Raw genomic sequence first — 22102 nt, forward strand, 5'->3', positions numbered from 1 at the left:
ATCCATTGTGAAGCCAAGAGAAAGGGTCTGCTAGGAATGGAATGTTCTCCCCAGTCTTCCTCTAAGCTGGAGGCAGAGAGATCACTGAAGGTCAGAACTGAAAGGACCCTTGGAAATCATTTGAAAAATAGCACCTGGCATCATGACCTTGTTCCAGGCCCGGCTGAGCACTTGCTTTATATGGTACAGCTATTTTCCCATTCTAAAGATGAAGAAACTGAAGCTGAATGAAAGTGGCAGGGAACTTTCCCCAACTAGAAGGCAGCTGGGCTGAAAGTTGAACCCGGCTGGACTTCAGAGAAAAAGAAAGACAGCCATTCATTCAACAAAAATATCCCGTGTCACCCGTGCCAGACACTGGTACCTGGTGACACAGCTCCCGCAGCACTTGCATTCCAGCAGGGAGAGGCATATTTCAGATGTTGAGGACTAAAATCTGATTTTTATTTTTTGAGGCGGAGTCTCGCTCTGTCGCCCAGTGGCACGATCTCGGCTTACTGCAACCTCCGCCTCCCAGGTTCAGGCAATTCTGCCTCAGCCTCCCAAGTAGCTGGGATTACAAGCGCCTGCCACCACGCCTGGCTAATTTTTTTGTATTTTTAGTAGAGACAGGGTTTCACCATGTTGGCCAGGCTGGTTTTGAACTCTTGACCTCAAGTGATCCGTCCGCCTAGGCCTCCCAAAGTGCTGGGATTACAGGGGTGACCCACCATGCCTGGCCATGTCTGATTTTTTTTTTATCTTGCCCAAATTCCTGTCTAAGGGGTCTGGGGAGTCATCTTCTACAAACCATGAATTCTCATTGTCAGGCCTCTGAGCCCAAGCTAAGCCATCACAGCCCCTGTGACCTGCACGTATACATCCAGATGGCCTGAAGTAACTGAAGAATGACAAAAGAAGTGAAAATGGCCTGTTCCTGCCTTAACTGATGACTTTATCTTGTGAAATTCCTTCTCCTGGCTCATCCTGGCTCAAAAGCTCCCCCGCTGAACACCTTGTGACCCCCACCCCTGCCCGCCAGAGAACAACCCCCTTTTGACTGTAATTTTCCTTTACCTACGCAAATCTTATAAAATGGCCCCACCCCTATCTCCCTCCACTGACTCTCTTTTCGGACTCAGCCCGCCTGCACCCAGGTGAAATAAACAGCCTTGTTGCTCACACAAAGCCTGTTTGGTGGTCTCTTCACACGGACTCGAGTGAAACTCATCAGTTGGGTTTTATGTAACCCTACATGTCGTGACTTACTTTCCAGTCTGACTGTGGCATAACATTACTGTCAGGCTTCTGAGCTCAAGCCCGCAGGTATACATCCGGATGGCCTGAGGCAACTGAAGAACCACAAAAGAAGTGAAAATGGCCGGTTCCTGCCTTAACTGATGACATTACCTTGTGACATTCCTTCTCCTGGACAATAAGTCTCTGGAGCTCCCCACCGAGCACCTTTTGACCCCCGCCCCTACCCGCAAGAGAACAACCCCCTTTAACTGTAATTTTCCACTACCTACCCAAATCCTGTAAAACTGCCCCACCCCTATCTCTCTCTCTTTGCTGATTCCTTTTTCAAACTCAGTCTACCTGCACCCAGGTGATTAAAAAGCTTTATTGCTCACACAAAGCCTGTTTGGTGGTCTCTTCACAGGGATGTGTGTGACAATTACGAGATAAGGAAGAAAATCAGAATATTTTACCCCAAAACATGTTTCTCTGCCATATCTTGAAATGGCCCTGCAAAGCCATCCTTAGTGGGGGAAAATCTGCGTCTGTAAACATAGCTAGATCTTTTTCTTCGAGGCCCTCCCAATCCTGATGAGAATGACTAAAAGTCTAGCACCTTTTAAAGGTCTGAATAGGAAACATTTGTCATCTATTTTCTCTAAGGGCAGCCACCATTAGACTTCAAAAGAACTTTCGTCTCCACAATCTTTTATCTTAACCTGAACATTTCCTTTCTAAGGATCCCAAGTCTTTAGACAAACTCAACCACCTGTCAACCAGAAAATGTTTAAGTTTACCTATAGCTGGCCAGGCGCGGTGGTTCACGCCTGTAATCCCAGCACTTTGGGAGGCCGAGGCAGGCTGATCATGAGGTCAGGAGTTCGAGACCAGCCTGGCCAATATGGTGAAACCCCGTCTCAACTAAAAATACAAAAATTAGCCAGGTGTGGTCATGCGCGCCTGTAGTCCCAGCTACTCAGGAGGCTGAGGCAGGAGAATCACTTGAACCCGGGAGGCGGAGGTTGCAGTAAGCTGAGATCGCGCCACTGCACTCTGGCCTGGGCGACAGAGTGAGACTCCATCTCAAAAAAAAAAAATGTACCTATAGCCTGGAAGCTCCCCCCAACCCCTGCCCACCGCTTTGAGTTGTCCCACCTTTCTGAACCAAACCAATGTATTCCTTAAATGTATTTGATTGATGTCTCATGCCTCCTAAAATATATAAAACCAAGTTGTACCCCGACCACCTTGGGCACATGTTCTCAAGACCTCCTGAGGGCTGTGTCACAGGCCACGGTCACTCATATTTGGCTCAGAATAAATATCTTCAAATATTTTACAGAGTTTGACTCAACAACGCTCACCAAATTGATTACAGCAGGTGCTAAGTGCTCTGAAGAAAAAAACAAAGCCACTTGTCTAGAAGGGCAGAGCCACAATTGTGGGTGGCCATTCAAGCTCTGCAGGGCAGAAACCATACAGTAAGTGCTCTGGCAGGAGCACACAGTAGGTGTGTTGTAAGCAGGTTTCCAGCTAAAACTTAACACTGTTTTCTTTGGGCCCAGTGCAGCTTCTTGCCAACCAGTTCAGGGTGTATTGAAGGCATTGTGCCAGGGCTGGGGAATAGAATGATTGGTGAACAAAAGTCAGTCCTTGCCACCACGGAGCCCACACCCAACTGGGGGCACAGACAAACGGGGAAGTGTAAAAGAGAAGTTGATGAGGGTCATGGGGCAGGAGAGGGACAATCAGCATGTATTGAGCACCTACTGTGTACCAGGGACTGTGTTAAGCCATGCATTATCTCATTTAAGCCTTACCACAACCCTATGGGGGTGAGGAGAGGATTTTATTACCCCCATTTTAAAGATGACAAAACCAAGGTTCAGAAAGATTATGTAACCGTCTCTAGGTCACAGGCATAACAAGCAGTAGGGGTGGGATCTGAAACCCAACCGGACACCATGTTTGTTCTTCGAAGCCCTCCCCACAGCCACCTGTCTTAGAGAAGCACAGAAGGCAAGACATTGCTGCCAACAAACTCCGCTTCCCTGACTCTGCAGAGGGATGCACCGCACCCTGCCAGCCTGGCTTCCTTTCTGAGCAGGAAAGGTCAGCTCGGCCTGCCCTGGCAGCTCCCCTCAGGCACCAGACCAGCCAGACTCCTGACCCAGTCCCAGGAGCAGGAAAGGCCTGTCCAGACTTCTACTCTGCCCCACTCCCACAGAAGGTCCCATCCCAGGCCGGGCGCGGTGGCTCACGCTTGTAATCCCAGCACTTTGGCAGGCCGAGGTGGGCAGACCACAAGGTCAGAAGTTCAAGACCAGCCTGACCAACATGGTGAAACCTCATCTATACTAAAAATACAAAAATTAGCTGGGCGTGGTGGCATGTGCCTGTTATCCCAGCTACTCAAGGCAGGAGAATTGCTTGAACCCGGGCTGAGATAGCACCACTGCACTCCAGCCTGGGTGACAGGGCAAGACTCCGTCTCAAAAAAAAAAAAAAAAAAGGCCCCATCCCGGTTACAACAGCCCCTTCCCATGCAAGCCGTGCTCCACAGTTTATAACCACTTTCACCCTCTTGATTCGTCTGACCACCTCACCCCAGCAGCTTGTATCCCAGAGCCTATACCAGGCCTGGCACACAGCAGGTTAATTTGACAGACAGCAGGACAGACTATCCCAATGAAAGGCATGGGCTCCCCTGAGCCATCTCCATCCAGCTTTCATCAGCATTTCCTGAGCTCCCAGGACAAGCCTGGGGCTAGACCAGGCAGTTTCACCTATGGTTCATTATTTTAACCTTTCCAGGAAGGTCTTATCTCCATTTTGCAGAAGAGGAAGATTGAAGTCAGAGAAGCCTTTCCAGTCTCTAATTTACATGGCAAGTGAAGCTGCAGGTTCAGCCTGCCCCAGAACTGGCTCCCCTGGATGCCATTCAGGTGTTGCTTCTGTAGAGAGGGCTCTAACCTATGACAGATCTCTGCTGTGGGATGAGAGCCCCCTGAGGACATGCAGCAGATGTGGCACCAACATCCTAGCCCAAACGAAAACTTGCCACAGCAGGGCAGAGCTGGGCTTGGGCGCCTAAAGCTTACAGAGCTTGGAAGGTTTTGTTTGTTTGTTTGTTTTTAAAAAAAAAAAAAAGAGTACAAAAATAACTTCCTTTTGCAAATTTCACAAAACCCCTGAGCACATGGACACATTGCTAGGCCTTGGAAAGGGCCCTGGAGCGTGAAGGGCTGGAAGCTGAAGCTGCATCAGCCTCATGGTGAATCCGCCTCGGGGCTGGAGGAAGGGCCCAGAGGCGATCTGAGCACCACCCGCCTTCACAAAGGCCCTGCCTCCAGCCCAACAGACAGATGAGGCTCTGGAAGACATTCCTTCTTCTTGTTGGGAGTCCCGCTGCTACTTAACCCTCCCTGCAGTAGGTCCAAGTCTGTCTGTCTTTCTCTTGCCATGGTTTCAGAAGAAGCAGATCTTGGCCGGACGTGGTAGCTCACACCTGTAATCCCAGCACTTTGGGAGGCTGAGACGGGAGGATTGCTTGAGCCCAGGAGTTCAAGACCAGCCTGGGCAATGTAGCAAAACCACATCTGTACAAAAAATTTAAAAATTAGCCTGGGATGGTGGCGAACACCTGTGGTCCCAGCTACTCGGGAGGCTGAGGAGGAAGGATTGTTTGAGCCCAGGAAGTCAAGGCTATAGTGAGCTATGATCACACTACTGCACTCCACGCTGGGCAACAGAGCCAGGCCCTGCCCCTGTCTCAAAAAAAAAAAAAAAAAAAGAAGAAGCAGAGCTCAGCTGAGTCTCTGACCTGCCTGCAGGGGTCTGCTGCTCACAAGGGCAGCACTGCCAGATTTCTTTGTGATCCTGGGGCACAACCCCAAGAGGAGCCTTCCATGCCTGGGCTGGAATCCTGGGCCTGGAATCCTGGGCTGGCAAGGGCTGCCCTATTAAGAACCCCATCCTCAAACATTTGTAGGGTATGATACAGTTTACCAAATGTTCCCACATCCCACATCCACATCCCGTTTGGCCCACACAACAGTCCTGGAGGTGAGCAGGGCAAGCTTTATTGTCCCCCTTTTATAGACGGGGACAAAACATGAGACTTGCTGTGCACCTATTGCATACTAAAGATGCCAAGGGGCTTTCCACACGTGACAACTCACAGATACCCTGTGAGAAACCAAGGCTCACTCAGTGTCTGGGGCTGAGCCTGAGAACGAGCCTGCAGCCCTGCTCTCCCATCTCGCAGCCCGTGCCTCTGCCCTGTCTCATCTCAGTCTGGCATGGACAGCTCAGAAGGCAGTGGGCAGGCACGCTGAGACTCAGTAGGTTGAGGAAGAAGAGGCCTCCAGCTACCAAGGCGGAAGAGTAGCTGAGGGCTCAATATATTTAATAGAAATCCAAAAAGTGAGAATCAACCGTGCCCTCTCTGGATGTGTCTGAGGAAGAGCACATGGCCCTTGGGAGCCTGAAACCTGTTTGAAAGCAGTCACCTTACAGACTCAGGGCCTGATGTCCTCCCCACACCCTGCCAAGCTGCAGATGGCCCCACCCCTACCTCCCACTCTCCACATACTAGGCCTTCCAGACCCTTCTGCTGACTCCTCTCAGCGCCCAAGGCAGCCACCCAGTGCTTGCCCTGGCCTGTTCAAGTCCTACTCCTGTCCTTCACTAATGCTTGCTTAATTCGTGGATATACCTACTCTACGAATCTTTATGAGAAGATACTGTAGGGTGACCCACAGCCCTGATTTGCCCAGGAGTGAGCTGAGGGGTTTCCTGAGATGCAAGACTGAGACTGTCCCAGGAAAATTGGGATGGCTGATGACCCTCATGTACTGCATGCCTGGTCCCTGGGCTGGGCGCTAAGGACACATTTATCTACCAAACATAGTCACTGCCCTCAAGAAACTTCCAGTCGGAGAGTGGCTGCCACTCAATGAGAAACCACTGTCAAAGGCACCTGTTCAGCCCCTCACACACATGATCCATCACCACCCTATAAGGGGAATATTATCACCTCTGTGGTATGCATAAGAAAACTAGGGCTCAGAAAGGTGGCACAATGTGCCCAGAGTCAGAGTTACAAGTGACCTGCTAAGATTTGAACTTGATCCAATGAAACAGAAAAAGGAAAGGGCAGTTTCCAGCATGAACATTATGGAGATAGAAAAAGATAGACATGTTTTATTTAATTCATTTTGTAGCTCCAGTGTCTGGCATGTTCTAGGTATTCAGGAAATGCGTGAAGGGAGAGAGGGAGATCTAAGCCTTATTTAATTATCTCCAGGCTAGGAGATTCCATCCCTCAATTCAAAAGCCATACATTTCCCTTTTCAAAGTCAGTTTCAGACCAGGCACAGTGGCTCACACCTATAATCCCAACACTATGGGAGGCTGAGGCAGAAGGATCTCTTGAGCCCAGGAGTTTGAGACCAGCCTGGGCAACACAGTGAGACCCCATCTCCACAAAAAATCTTCAAGGCTGCAGTGAGCTATGATCGTGCCACTGCACTCCAGTCTGGGTGACACAGCAAGATCCTATCTCAAAGGAAAAACAGAAAAGGAAAAAAAAAGTGTTGACTGTTTTCCTTCAGCACGAGGACCAGGAAGGAAGTAAGAAGAGGGAAAGGGTGCTTTTTCTTTAAGTCAGCAGCTCGGGGCTCACTTCCTCCAGGGAATCTTCCCTGACTCACTCCCTAACCCAAGTCTGGCCCCACACTGTGCCAGGCCCCAGTCAGGAGCTGGGAGTCCAAGAGACAAGAGATACACATTTGCCCTCGAGCAGAGAGGGAACTGACTTGTTAGCAGTCAACTACAATGTAAAGTGCCATCCGGGAAGCCTGCACAGTACTAAGAGAGCCTGGAAGAGGCCATTCACTCTACCTGGGCAGGGAGCAGTCAAGGGAGGGCTTCATGTCTAGAGCAGGTGCCCTGTGCAGTTGTTCAATGAATTTCATTGAAATGTCTTTTTTTTTTTTTTTTTTGAGACGGAGATTCACTCCTGTTGCCCAGGCTGGAGTGCAATGGTGCTCAAGTGATCCGCCTGCCTCGGCCTCCCAAAGTGCTGGGATTAAGGGTGTGAGCCACCGCACCCAGCCTGAAATGTTTTTAAGTTCAACCAGAAAATATAAGGAATATTTCACCAGAGGAAGAAGGGCATTCCAGCTAAAGAGATCGGCTTGAGCAAAGGCACAGAGGTGTGAAAAGTACAAAGACTGTTGAGGAAGATCCAAAAAAGTCAATGCAGCCAGGTTGTTAGCAGTGTGGTGGGGACAGCTGGGAAAGGAGTGTGGAAGGGACATTAGAGACAGATCCTGAAGGGCCTCCAGTGCCACCTAGAGAATGGGGACTTTCCCATAGGACATGGGGAGCAGTGGATCAGGCCTTAGGCTGGGAAGAATGACCAGATGTGAATTTCAGAATAACAGGATGGCTTGGAGGGTTGGGACTGAGCAGAAAGAGAGCAACTAGAAGGCAATTGTAATGATCCAGGCCAGGAGTGGGGCTTGACCTGAGCCAGTGGCGGTAGAATGAGGAGAACAGTACTTTGGGAGCCATGTCTCTGTCACCATTCAGTTTGGATCCCCTGAACTGGGGCTGCCCACAGGAAGGAATGGGTTTCTCTTCTCCAGGGAGCTCAGCACACCCCCATCCAGCTCTACACTCAAATGGAAGTTGAGGCCAGAGCCTCAGTGTACAGAAACCCAGGTCTTTCTGTACACTGGGTCAGGGCTCAGTGTGGGGCCAGGTCATGGTTCTTTGAAAGTTCTCCCTACTACAAAGTTTACTCTGCAAATGGTGAACATCAGAGGTGGCTGGATTGTTTCAAGTATGCACAGTGAATCACTGCTGTACTGAATCACTGCTGTGGAACAGTCAGCGCAGGGAGAAACGACAATGCATATTAATCACTTGATTATGATGTGTAATCATTTTTGTCGTTTTTAGAATGTCAAAAAAATCTGTTGCAAAAAAAAAAATCTCCTTATTGAGTTTTAAAATGTCTCTAGGTTTCTCCCAGTACCCTGGGGCAATAGAGACCCATCATAACATCAACCAGTGATGAGCCCTGCTAATGTGCTGGGTGCTTTAATTAGCACAGCTGTAACCGAGAAAGGATGAACACATTATCTCCAGAGGCTGGAAAACTTGCCTACAGACATGCAATTACTGGTAAAGGGGAGGGGAGAACCCCAGCCTGCTGCCTCCTCTCCACCACTCCACGTGGCCTCAGTGTGCCCAAAGATAGCCCTCCAATCTGTAGAGACCAGCGCACATGGCCCCTGGCTGCCAGCCCCAAAGCCTGGAGCTGTTTCTCCTAAGACATAGTTTCCCAACTGTCTCATGCCCATGGGCTCCTCTGGGAAGAGCCATCAGATCTCTGCAGTGTCTCCCGGGCTGGAGGGAAGCTTTCCTCTCCATACCCTCAGGACAGTAGACCCTGGTTTCCAACGGCAGGTTTGCTGAGCCCAGTGTCTCCCAATATACCCACCCCATTTTCTTTCTCCAGGTAGAAACACTTACTGTGATGCCATGTGGCAGAACTTTCACTTTTCACCCTAGTTTTTTTGTCCTCAAGCAGTCTGCATTCCCAAGACACTCCTTACTGACAGCAGATGAAACCAGTGCCTGACACTATGCCGGCACATAGTAGGTTTCTCAAGTCTGCTGAAGGAAGTCAGTCCGGGATGAAAACACATGTCACAGAGATACTGCCAGGAAGAGTATTACCTCTGGCTCACACAAACGCACTCTCCAACCTGCTCGTGGGTCCCTACTTCTGGGGAGCTGCCTCTGATCCTTAACCTCTGGCCCTGTTTTGTCCCTGCTATAAACAGATGCCCACTACCCCTCTTCTGGCAGCTGTTGTGATCATCTATTTCCTCTCTCCCAATACATCTGAGCAGCATGAGGGCAGAGACTTGTCTGGGTCCTCTTCATATTTCAGGTGCCCAGCACAGGGCCTGGGGTGTGGCACAGAGAGAAAGCTTTCTTCCTTGGAACCTCCTCAGGAGGGCAGCGATGGCCTAACAGAAACGATATAAGCTAACCCTGAAAACTCCTAGCCCGAGGCCCGGGGAGATAGTGTTCCATGTCATGAGGTTCCTTGCCACCCAGAACCTGGGAAGGCCAGGCCCTCGACTTCGGAGAAAGGGCAGCCTCAGGCGGGAGGCAGAGCAGAGCTGCTCCATAAATCCCCTTCCCACTCGGAGAGAGACACACCACTGGGACAGGCCCGGCCACTTCGGGACATGCCTTGAGTGGAAGGAGAAATGTTTGTGGAATTGAATGGAACAAACTGTAAAATGCTAGCTATTTGTTCCTCTGGCTGCAGAGGCCAGTTGCCCTCTGGGGGCAGTTTGCAGGCAAATTATCCCAGGAGGCGGCCTGTTTCCTCTAATGAGGCCTCCCCCCTTTGCAGCTCTGCTCCCAAGAGAGTTGGAGGGGACAATGCTCAGAGCCAACCCCAGAGGCCTGCACTGAGGAAGCATACATGGCTCACCATCCTACACGGTGTGGGCGGCACTACCACTATCCAAGGCAGGGGGATGCTCCCCACGACCTTCTGGGTGCAGGAATTCTGAGCAATGCAGCACCTCCTCCAAGGCCCCTCTGGGGAAACAGGGAGGAAAGGAGCAGGGAGGCATGCTCAGTTATGTAACCAGCTGCCTTGGAGTCAGAGTCCCTGGCATGTCTCAGCCCAGCACTACGAGGAGAGGCTGTGGGGGCTGGGGGTCTTTCTTCTCTTTTGCTGCCTCCTCCAGACCTGGCAGACCCTGTAGCAGGCGCTGCTTTCCAAGTGCCTGAGCTCCAAGCAGGCACCTCCTACTTGGGGTTGGGAACCAGGAAAGCTGTTGTTTTCTGAGTGTGTGAAACAGTGGCCTGCTGGCTCCCTTGGCAGAAAGCCAGGCTCGGGGCTCTGCACAGGGGTGAGGGTTAAGAAAGAGGAGCCTGGGGCCAGGATGCCAAGGGACTTCCCTCCACAACCGCCCCCAGCTTCCTGCTCCCCAATCTCTCCCCACTTCCTCCTAGAGAATCTGCCGTGGGTGAGGGGCCAGAGGGGCGTGGCGCCAGCTGCCCCAGCACCACACTGCTGCTGCTGGCCCTGGGCAATCTCACTTCCCTTCCTGCCTTCCTTGGAGCTTCTCCGCTGGCCGGCACAGCCCCCACTCCCTGTGCCCCCACCCCTGCGCACTCAGCTGTGTACACTGCCCTGGACCATGGAAAAGAGGGACGAAAGAGGAGGAAGGGGACATGGGAGAGGGAAGGAGCTGAGATCCACCCTCAGTCTTGAATGACGATGGCTTTTTTGTTGTTGTTGTTGAGACAGAGTCTCACTCTGTCACCCAGGCTGGAGTACAATAGTAAGATCTCAGCTCACTGCAACCTTCACCTCCCGGGTCCAAGCAATCCTCCCACCTCAGCCTCCTTGGTAGCTGGGATTACAGGTGTGTGCCACCACACCTGGCTAATTTTTGTATTTTTAGTAGAGACGAGGTTTCACCATGTTGGCCAGGCTGGTTTCGAACTCCTGACCTCAGGTCATCTGCCCACCTCAGCCTCCCAGAGGGCTGGGATTACAGGCGTCAGCCACCATGCCTGGCCGACAATGGCTTTTTATGAAGCCCTTACCCTCTCTGCCCACAGCAACCCCATTAATATTATTATACCTATTTCCCAAAGGAGAAAACTGAGGCCGGAGAGTTTAAGACCCAAGCTGAAGGTCATGGAGCTAGCAAGTGAGCAGTAGAGCAGAGTCTGCCTAACTCTGAATTCCAAACTCCAAACCTCCTGCCTCTAGCTCTGGGAGCCCCTCCTCCACACTCTCTGAGGGTGCTACTTGGGCAATTCCTACACAGGTGGAAATGACACTGCCCAGCCCTGGGGAGGGAGCCCTCGGCCTTAAAGAGTCCCTCGCTGAGGACTAGTTTGGGAACCACAGGACAGTCCCAAAGACAGGACCAAGGCTCAAGGGCAGGACGTGCTTGGGGAGCCAGGTGGGCAGACTGCTGCTCCCAACTGTCTTCCCTTCCCACCCAGTCTAGGCTGGCTCAGACTCCTACACTGTCTGCCACTTCCAGAAGGCAGGGCTGCCAGAGGCCAAGTTGTCCCGCCAGAATCACACTGCTGCTCATGCCCTCTCCCCTCCTAACGAGAGAAGGAAAGGGTCCTAGGTAGGAGCCTCTAGGCCAAAGCCTCTCCTACTTCCTGCTTGACACATAGAGAAACTGAGGCCCAATGAGGAAAAGCAGCTTGCCTATGGCAGCACAGGGACAGTGAAGAAGTGAGATCCCTGTCTCCCAGGCCAGAGCCCCTGCCCTCCATTCACCCCACTTGGGTGCTCTCCTCAGATGGCACCTTTGGGCATCTGCCCACCTCTCTCCCTGTTTCTCACCTTCCCTCTGCACTTCCTGCTTCCCTCTCCGAGCCCTGCTCTGCAGACCCATTTCTGAGCCTCCCCTGTTACATCTTCTCCCAGCCTCACCACCCCACCCCGCTTCCCTCTGCTCTGGGCCAAGGAGCAATGCTTGGGTGGTTTAATTAGCTGATTATGACGGCAGCCTGCTGGATGCAGTGCCCAGAATTCTGTTCCCAGTAATTAGGTGGGTTCTGAGTACTTGCCCAGTGGGGAGCCGATGGGGAGCTCTGTGCTCTGCCAGCCAAGGGAGGCTGTCCAGCTGAATAAAGAGCTCCTTGATCACCGGTGGGTCATCGGAAACCATGGTCCCCTCCTCAGGCCGGGTCAAACCACACTGGAGGGACTGCAGCCAGACCCAGATGTCCATCCTGAGGAGGGACTCCCTACTCTCCCATGCCACTGCCCACACCCGGGAAAGGCTCAGTACATGACTGAGGATGAGGATGAAGAATGGAGCGCGCCCTCCGGAGGCCGGGAGAGAATGGCTCCGTGGCCGGGGCACCTATTTAGGAAGTAGGATTGGAACAAGTAGACAGAGAGGCGCAGCAGGAACAAAGGCCCAGAGGCGGGAATGAGCCGCCAATCCCCTTCCCAGAGAGCTCTGGTTGTCAGAAAATACAGTCTTCAAGCAAGGTAAAGCTGGACATCCAGTGACCTCTGCCCTTTAGGTCACAAAGAATAATCTAATTCCTATGGCTCTGGGCTACTTTGAGATATTTTGAAATCAGCAATGATGTCCTATGGTCCTCACCAACCACACTGCCCACCCCCTAGAGTATCTCCTCCCAGCGAAATGCCTTGGCTGAACAAATATTTATGGAGCTCAGCAGCATGCCAGGTCTGCACAGGTGCTGGGGACAAGCAGATCCAGGCCAGGTGCTCTTGAAAAGTTCTTGACCTCACAAGATGACATCACGAGTGTGCAAATAACCAGGACCTATGCAGGGAGGGAGGGATGAGTGCTGAGAGAGAGAGATTACAAGAAGGTCACAAAGTGCTGGGAATCCAGTGAGGGCTTCCCAGAGGAAGAGGTGTATGTGATCCAGGCCTTGAAGGATGGGACAGCTGTTGTATGTGGTCAAGTCAGCAATCAGGTACTGAAAGCCAGCAATAATACAGGCTTGTAATGAGGCCTTGGGAGCCTCAAAAAAATGAATCAAACAGGGTCCTTCCCTGGGGGAGCTCACAGCTGGGTTAGGGAGGCAGGGCCGGTGAGAGGTCATATAAGCGATAAGAGCCGCATAACACTGACCTTGCACAGGGACTTTCTTTGCTTTATCTTACTTAATTTTAACTCAGTCCTCATGACAACCTACTACCCTATTTTACAGATAAGGGAGCCACAGCAGAGAAAGGGTTAAGTAATCAGGGAAGCCACCCAGCTGGTAAGTGTCAGAGCTGGGACTGGAAACCAGGAAATCTGGTTCTTCCAAGAGCCTAACCGCTATGCTAATCTGCTAATAATCCATGCTAATCAGATCACCGAGGGGCCTGCAGGTGCCCAGAGGAGGCCCCAGAGCAGCAGAGAAGGCTTCCTGGAGGAAGGGTTCCTGACCTGAGTTTTTTTTTTTTTTTTAAGACAGAGTCTTGCTCTGTCCCTCTGTCGCCCAGGCTGGAGTGCAGTGGCGTGATCTCGGCTCACTGCAAGCTCCGCCTCCCGGGTTCATGCTATTCTCCTGCTTCAGCCTCCGGAGTAGCTGGGACTACAGGCGCCCGCCACCACGCCCAGCTAATTTTTCATATTTTTAGTAGAGACAAGGTTTCACCGTGTTAGCCAGGATGGTCTCGAACTCCTGACCTCAAGTGATCCACCCGCCTCGGCCTCCCAAAGTGCTGTGATTACAGGCATGAGCCACCGCCCTGGACCTGCTACAGATGCTTTATGTCCCTGGAGGTGAACATGACTGCTGTTCAAGGACCTGATACCATGGGAGATAGCACTACCCTTTCGAGCAGTAGCCAATTCCTTCCTGGCCGCCAGCACCCAACACCCATCCCCACCCAGGACACTCTCCCTGGTGGTCTCAGTCCCACTGGCCTGTAGCAGAGGCCTGAGCTGCTCAAACTTCCACTTTGGCCGCCCAGAAGAAAGGTCACTCCTGGACCTGCTAGCAGAAGGGCCTCTCACCTGATTTGACTTCACAGGGAAACTAGGACCCAGAGAGGGTGCATGTCATGCCCAAGGTCACACAGCAATAAGTAAGCAGTAGAGCATGCCTCTGGGACCCTTCTGAGATGGTGAGCCACAGCAGTCTACTCCCCACCCCTCCCCTGGCCCTATGCGAAAACCTGTCCATGCCCTTTGCACAAGGCAGGGGCAAGGGTGAAGAGGGAACAAACCTAGCAGAGGTTTGCTCACCCTCTGTCCAACCCTCTGTTCTCCAACCCCCTACTAGGACTCAAACCACCCCTAGGATGGACCCATCCTGCACACGGGAAGGCAGAAGAGAAGGTGCCCAGGAACCATCTGAGATGATACCTATTCTAATCCCAGGGCTCATGTGGGAGACAAGGCCCCAACTTCAGGAGCCCCCAGTGTGATGGGGGAAGAAAGGAAGAAAGAGTTCAGTCCAGTTCGACAAGCCTCCCTGCAAGGCTGAGGGAAGGGTGTGGCCGCACAAGGACCAAGTGAGTTGGTTGTGGGCTACAGGCCCAGGGCCAGCATGAAAGGGACCTCCTGCCTCATCCAGGCCCATACACGGGCTGTTGAACCACTGAATGGTTCAGACATTGCATCCTGCCTCCCGCTGACTCGACATCAGTCACGGTGCTTCCAGTGCTGAAGGCCCTTTAGACCAGCAGACCCCTCTCCAGGTGCAGGGAGGCAGAAGCTCAACTGTGGCCTCAGCCAGGTGCCGCCCAGCCCCAGGCAGAGGAAAAGCTGTTCAGTTCCTGCGGTGACCTTAGTCACACACAATTCTGGGGACCTGTCTTGTCCAACTCCCAGGGGCCTCATCTGGCACCAGGTCTCCTGGAAAGGAACAAGCAGTTCTTCTGAAGTGGGACTAAAGATGGGGCCAGTCCCAGGAAGGAGGAGGCGCGTCTCCCGAGAGATGACCCTGCCAGGGCCCCTTAGGGAAGGCGGGAGGGGGCTGGGACAACAGAGTCCTTTGTTACCCTCTCAAAAGCAGCCACCCTGTCCTGCCAACCCCCTCTGTTCTCCAACCCCCTACTAGGACTCAAGCCACCCCTGGGACAGGAACCGTCCTGTCCACATGGGAGGGAAGAACGCAGGGTGCCCAGGGACCATCTAAGACGATACCTGTTCTAATCCCAGGGCTCACATGGGAGACAAGGCCCCAACCTCAGGAGCCCCCGGTGTGATGGAGGAGACATCCTTCCTTCAGAAGCCTCCAGTCTGAGGAGGGAGACATGGCTCCCACCTGCAAAAGCCAATCAGATGAGGGAGCCCCAGGCCTCCCGCTCAGGCGACCCATGCTAATAGGGGTGGTATAACCCTGTCCCTCAGGACTTCCCAGTCTGATGGAGGAGTCAGGACCCCACCCCTCTCTTTTGAGAACTTGCCTAATGTGGGAAATATCGCTTTCGGTCTTAGGATTCACTAATGGGAAAGGCCTAATTTCAGCACTTAGGGAGTCCCTGGACCGATAGCAGAGGCAGGAAGGGAAAAAAATTTTCAGTCCAGTTCAGCAAACCTCTGCCAGGCATCTCCTGGGGAAGCAGACCCAGCGTGGGTAAGGAAGCATCAACTGAGAAACAGAAATAGCCCTGAACCACAAGCTGCTTACCAAATGGGGAGCTCACTCAGCCTGAGGTATGAATGAATAAGAAAGTACCTTGAAACCACCCACTCCAGCATCCAAGGCCTGCTGGCCAAGGCCGTCCCTTCCTCCACAGCCTCACCCCTCACACTCCCACACCTGCAGCCAGTATCCGCACCTTGGCCTAGGCTCTTTCTTCTGTCTAGAACACCTTACTCCTGCCTAAGTCTTTCTCATACTCCAGCACCCAGCTCCGGGGTCACCTCCTCAAAGAAGCCTTCCTCCAAGTCCCCCACCTGAGTCAGAAGCCCCTCCTTTCTGGAGCCAGCACATTACATGTCTTCCCCAGGACCAGCTCACACTTCACAACCCCTCAGCCTGAGCCTGAAAGGAGAGCACAGGGCAGTGGTCTTCTGCCTCTGGACATAAGGCAGAGGGAGGGGGTGGATGAGATAAAACCCCTAGGTTCCCATACCCAGTCTTCACTGCCTGCCGCCATACTGCTTGCTCCCAGCCCAGGGCCTCACGCCCTTCCTCCAAGAGGCTCAAGCCTTGCTCCAGGCATGTAGAAAAGCAGGGTCCCCTCCCACTCCTCTCTGCCCGCTGTAGCCTAGTTTTGCCCTCACCACTCCACCAAAACCCATGCCACCAGCTACTGCCTTCTGGCTGAATCTGAGGGGTCTCGCTCCAGCTCATCCTCTGTGGGTCTGTCCCTGCTTCTTTGGCTCCAAGAATATGGCCTTCCGTCAGTTTCCTCCCTCGTCTCTCCATACCCAGGCACTGGTGCTCTCCAAGGCCCTGGCTGTCCCTAATCATCCTCTCTTCATACTCTATACCTCCTCCCTATGCGATGTCATTCATCCACATTTCCAAAGCCCTGCCTCGCACCTTGATCCTTACCCCAGGATCCAGACCCTTCTATGCAGAAGCCCCACTACGTCCAGCCTATAACAGACTGCCCTGGCTCCCTCACCAAGCTGCTCCCAGCCATGCAAGCCTCAGCCAGATGGTAGGCGCGGGCACTCTGGCAGTAGCGGAGCATGGCTGGGTAGAGGCCAGGACCTCACTTGGGGTGTGCTGACTCCCAGCCTGCTGTTCTACTGCCACCACCCCAAAGTGTCAGAAGCCCTGGAAGTGGCAAGCCCACAACTCAGGACCTCTGGACCCATGCCAACGGGAGGCATCAGCCTCAGGCAAGGAGGCCCAAACTTGGAAGGAAGAGAGCAGTGGAGAAGTCTGAAGCCCAGAGGCCGGCCTGGAATCAGGGATCAGAGACAGTGGGCCAGACTTGATGCTACCACTCCCAGCGGCCCCACGAGCAGCCCTGGCCAAAGCCACAGGACTTCCCCATGTTCCAGCCAAGATGGGTCACACAGGGCTTAACCACCAAGAGAAACGACAGCCAAAGTTCACAGAGAGCTGGTGATTACATGTCCTCATCACCCTCCTTGCTCTGAAAAAAGAGGAGTTCATCTGCAGGAAAGGAAATTCCATTCCCTACCACTGCCTCTCAGGAAGTCCCTCCTGTTGTCTAAATCTGATCCTTCATGTTGTCTAAGTGGAAACGGCAAGGCCCAGAAAGGACGCACAACTTGAGGCTGGGAGCTGCTGGGGAGGCCAACTGTGAGCCAGACAAGGCCCCCTCTCTTGGGCAAAAGCGTCGAGTAGCAGAGAGGGCTTTGTGGGTCAATAGGCCTGGGTTCTTATGCTTGCTGGCTGAATGGCAGTGAACAAATACTTAATCTCTTCTAGTCTGTTTCCTCATCTGCAAAATGGGGACAACAATGACTACACTACTAGATTACAGTTGAATTCATTGAGATTATGCGTGTAATTCTAACACACACCAGATACCTGGCAAAGGTCCAATCGACCAGCAAGGTTGATGGACTCCACCTCCTATTTACATTCATATTTCTCAGCTCTATCCTCTCTGCAGCCTAAGTTCACAGCTCACAGCCTTAGTTCTCAGGTTTCTCCCCAGCCTCCTCACTGGTCTTCCTGCTTAGATCTAGGCCTGCTCTTCCCATCCACCCTACTTGGCGCTGCCAAAGACATCTCTCTGAAATGAAAACATCTGCTTCCAGCCCTCTGCTGCCTCACACTCTTCTCTGAATCACCATCCACTTCAGGAGAAAATGCTCTCTCCTTAGCCTGACATTCCCAGACTGCTGGTGACCGGTCTGTGTTTACCTCTTAAGGCTCACTGTCATCCCCAGCCCAGGCCCCAGGCTGCACGCCTTGCTTCCTGCCTCCAAGCCACTGCACATTCTGCACCCTTGGCCAGAAATATCATTCCCAATCCCGCCCCCTTGGCCTATTCATCCTTCCAGATGAAGCTCAGTAGTTCCAACGCCACCTCCTTTCCAGGAGAGCTTCCTGTGCCATGCTCCCTGCCTGGGCCTGGGTTGGGGACTTCTCCTTAAGCCTCCCACAACACATGTCACCCTGCGTTATGACCACCTGCTCTGCTCTAAATCCCTGGAGGACAGAGTAGACTCCTTCCTTGCTGAATCCCCAGGCCCTGGGCACTCAGAAGGCACTCATCAACATTTGTTGAATGAATATATGATTGTTCCCAGAGCACCTTACAGCAACCATCATACTCCTGCCCTGTGATTAGTCCTGTCCGGGTATTTTTTTTTTATTTTTTCAGACAGGGTCTCACTCTCTCATCTAGGCTGGAGTGCAGTGGCATGATCATGGCTCACTGCAGCCTTAACCTCCAGGGCTCAAGTGATCCTCCCACTTCAGCCTCCAGAGTAGTTAGGACTATAGGCATGTGCCACCACACTCAGCTAATTTTTGTGTTTTTTGTAGAGATGGTATGTTGCCCAGACTGGTCTCGAACTCCTGAGCTCAAGCAATCTGCCCATCTCAGCCTTCCAAAGTTCTAGGATTACAGGCGTGAACCACCGCGCACAGCCCCGTCCAGGTATTTAACACCTCTTTCCCCCTTGACCCTGGGAGTTCCTAGAGGGCAATGACAGTTTGTGATAAATTTTCATTGTCACTTTCACATGGGGGTGCAATTCCAGATGGAGGGATGGTTGCGATGATTCCTAATGTTCAGTTTTTGATATCTGCAGATTCCTCTTCTAAGTCATAGGTAAAGTAGAATCTCATGGCTTACGGAAAAAGACAAGGTACAGCCCATTACTGATTTTGCCCTTCTTTTCCAAATTACTTAGCAAACTGTCCGGAAAGGGACAGAAAGGCCTCATGGGGCTGCAGGAGAGTCTGAAGGGGAGGTCAGGGCCACCATCAGGTGGATTTAGCCGGGCCTTGGCTCCAGGCTTCAGGCAGTGCCTCTTCCCCTGCCCAGTGAAGTCAGTAAGTACAAGGGAAGCCCTAAAATGTAAGTATTGATAGCTCCAGTTTACAGATGGGAAACTAACGTCCGGAAAAGTAAAGGCAATTGCCCAATGTCCCAAAGGTCCACCAGTGAGTTTGAGGCAGGGCAGGGGGAGCCATGGAAAATACCTTGGCCTCAGAGACAGGGTCTCCAACAGGTGCCTGGAAGCCCATGGTGTCCACATCTTCCTGACAATCATGTCAGCAGGACAGCAATGACACTTATCCCCCAAGTCACAGAGAGGTACAGAGAGACCCAAGAGAGGCTGAGTCACTCTGATCACAAGGCAGCCTAGGAAGGACAACGGAGTGGAGAATGGCTCCGACTCCCTGCTATGCCCTGCAGGAAGAAAAGCCTGACCTCATGGGTCAAGAGGGTCTTAATTTCGGGGCAGATGGATGTGGCTGGGGAAGGAGTCACATACCTTCCTACTGAGGACAGAGGCCTAGGTCACAGTGCTGGCCAGCCAGCTGCAATGGGGACTAGCCATCAAGGTTCATGCAGACACAGCATGATCTTCTGCCGTCCCCCCCCAAAGCCTGGGCCTCCAGCACAGAGCAGGGCTCCCCTCCCTGGCCCATGAGGGGCCTGGCAGTGCCCTAGGGCCATCCACAGAGACATGACCAAGTGGACTCCAGCCTCCGCCCTGCCTCTGGCCCCTTTTGACCTTAGGCAAATCACATGACCTCTAGCCCTCTGGTTCCTCTGCTAGAAAACAGGAAGAGGAAAATTAACCTCCTGGAAGAGCTGTCAGGAGGATGGCTGGAAAGTAGTTTCTAAACATTAAGAGCCTGAGTTGCCTCTGAGCCTCAGTTTCCTCCTCTAGAAAATGGAAATAATCTCTGCAAGCCCTTTCTCACACTGTGGAGAGAGAGTCTTAGATGGCAGTGGGTGAGAAATAGCTTTGTCAGTGGCCCTGAAAGGTGGTGCCCACTGGGGTGGTGTCTCTCTAGTCTGTTAGCTCCTTCAGGGGAGGAGTGGGCCTTGCGCATCTTTGATCCCCCACACTATGCCTAGTATACAGCAAGAGCTTAATAATAAATGGAAACGAGGAGAGGGGAGGGGAGGAAAGGAAGGAGGCAGAAGTCGGACACAAGAATAGGAGAGGAGAAAGACAGAAAACAATGAGAAAGAGGGGGAGCCCAGGGAGAGGCTGCTGTGCCCACTTAGGGGGTGGGGAGGGCAACGGGGAAAATAGGGTGGCAACGCTGAGCCCCTGACCAGGGCTGGTCCTGTCTGAAGGGCTGCCCCCAGGGGCTGTCCTGCTCCAGCCCCCTCCTCCTTTTGTCCCAGTTTCCCCTTTCAGAGGCATAGACTGTTTCTTTCTGAGTATTTCAGGACAGGTTCTAGGAGAACAGGAGGGGTTCTCCCAGCCCTAGGTTCAAAACAGCCCCTGGCCAGCCACTCCTCAGGAGGTCAGAGGGAAAGGGAACAGAGTAGATGGATGGGATCTATTTGGATGGGATGCGATCTGTTTTCCCCAGGCTGGGGGTGGCGGGGGGCGCTCTACCCTGTGTGATGTGTGTGTTTCCACTTCTGGCCATGTGGGGCCTGAAGCGTGTGTGTCAGCGGGCCTTGGGCTAGCAGCTCGTGCCTGTGGGGTGCCAGTCTTTGAGGGCATCAGTCTGATTGTGTCTGTGGGGGTCAGTGTTCGTGTGGCCTTGCGCTCCGCTGTGTTGGTGAGACATGCCAGCACAAGTGTGTGTGCCAGTGAGGGTGATGTGTGTGCCAGCAAGAGTGTTTGCTACAGCGAGTGCAGGTGACAGTGTGCGTATCAGTGTATGCCCACACGTGTGTGCCAGCACGAGGGTGTGCTAGAATTGGTGTGTGTTGGAGTGTGAGCTGTGCATGCCAACAAGGCTGTCAGCAAGAATGTGTTGACCGAGGCGTGTATGACGGCGTGCCACTGCGTGTGATGAGCGTGTGCCAGCGGTTGCCAGTGTGTGCGCCAGCATGCCTGTGCCACGGGTTAGTGTGCCCGTGCGTGTATTGTGTGTCAACCTGCCCCCGTGCGTCTCTGCGGCTGCCGGCCAATGCTGGGTGTCAGCGAGCTGTGTGTCCGGGCCAGGAGCCGCGGCCCACATGGGGCGGCCCGGCCCTCGCCCTTTGGGTCCCCCCGCCCACGGCCCTGCCGGGGAGACCACACAGGAGACCTCGGGTGGAGGAGAGCTGGTACTAGATCCCGCGGTGGCCGCGAACGCAGAACCAGGACGCAATCGGAGCCCCCGCCCGTGTCCTCGCCGAGGTCGCCCCCACGCGCCCCCCGCCGGGCGGCCGCCCTGCACTCACCGGGTCCCTTTGTCGCCCATGGTCCGCGACGGTCGCAGGGAGGTCCGCGGCGTCAGCGCCCAGGCTGGAAAATCCCCGGCCAGCAGGAGGAGCGCGGGCCAGCCCGCTCCCGGCTCCCTGCTCCGCCTCCTCCGCTCTCCCGGCCGCCGCCGCCGCCGCCCCCGCCCCCGGTCCCCGCCCGCCGCCCGCCGCGTCGAGCAGCGCAGCGCCCGGGCCGCGGCCAGGGGCGTGGAACCGCGCGGGGTGTGTGCGTGTGTGTGTGTGTGTGTGTGTGTGTGTGCGTCTGCGTGTGCGCGCGCCGCCCAGCGAGGCAGGGCAGCGCGGCGGGACGCGTCAGGGCCCCAAGGTCGGCGTTTGTGGTGGGGGAGGGGGTCCACCCGCGTGCGAGTCCGTGTGAGAGTGTGTGTGTGTGTGGTGGTGGTGGTGGTGTGGTGTATGTGAGGGCGCACGGCTGTGTGCGGGCCCTATTAGGGAGTGTATTGGTGTGGATGGAGGAGTGTGCACGTCTTTGTGCAGTTGTGCGTGTGTGCGCACGGCCGTGGGTGCGAGCGCGCTCTCCCGCGCATGCCGGGGCAGTCTTTGTGTGTGCGGGTGGTTGGAAGCCGAGGGTCTAGCGACCCCGAGGCGGCGCTCCCTGCGGCCCCTCGCTTAGCTGGAGACCCCGGGATGCCTGGCAAGGCCTTCGCCCTGTGCTCCACCCTTCCCCATTCCACCCACCCCACCCCCTTCTACTGGAGAGATAACACCCAGCCACACAACAGGGACAGGAAGAAGGGGCGGAGGGGGCAGTAGACGGCCTTGACACTGGGGAACTGAGTGGAGACCCGCGGCCAGCAGGGGCTGCAGGAGGCTGCCCAGGAAGAGGAAGCTGTGAGAAGTGAGAAGAGGCGATAAAGGAAGAGGGCAGAGCTGGCCCGCTGCTGTGACCGGGTAGCACCGTGGAAAGCGCCCATGCCCAGCTCCATGGCTTGCTGTGGGTGACCCTGTGCACTAAGCTTCTGAGAACCCATGTCCGGACCTGTAAAGTGAGGATACACTAATATCAGCCTGCAGAATTGTTAATAGGTTGAAAGAACT

The 22102-nt window shown here is 53.8% G+C and overlaps 1 protein-coding gene across 6 annotated transcripts in view; it reads right to left on the minus strand.

The window, feature by feature from the left end:
• Window positions 1-21190, minus strand: part of ARRB1 (arrestin beta 1) — a 91338-nt gene extending 70148 nt beyond the window's left edge. For all 6 annotated transcript variants that reach the window (XR_010113365.1, XR_010113364.1, XR_010113363.1 and 3 more), the window contains exon 1: window positions 21026-21190. Coding sequence is in view for 2 of the 6 variants with exons in the window: in XM_034933384.3 (XP_034789275.1) it covers window positions 21026-21045 (20 nt within the window). In the remaining 4 variants the exon portion in view is untranslated. The remainder of the gene's footprint in view (window positions 1-21025) is intronic.
• Between the last annotated feature and the right edge of the window lie 912 nt (window positions 21191-22102).

Source organism: Pan paniscus, chromosome 9 (genome assembly GCF_029289425.2).
Source record: "Pan paniscus chromosome 9, NHGRI_mPanPan1-v2.0_pri, whole genome shotgun sequence".
Lineage (NCBI taxonomy): Eukaryota > Metazoa > Chordata > Mammalia > Primates > Hominidae > Pan > Pan paniscus.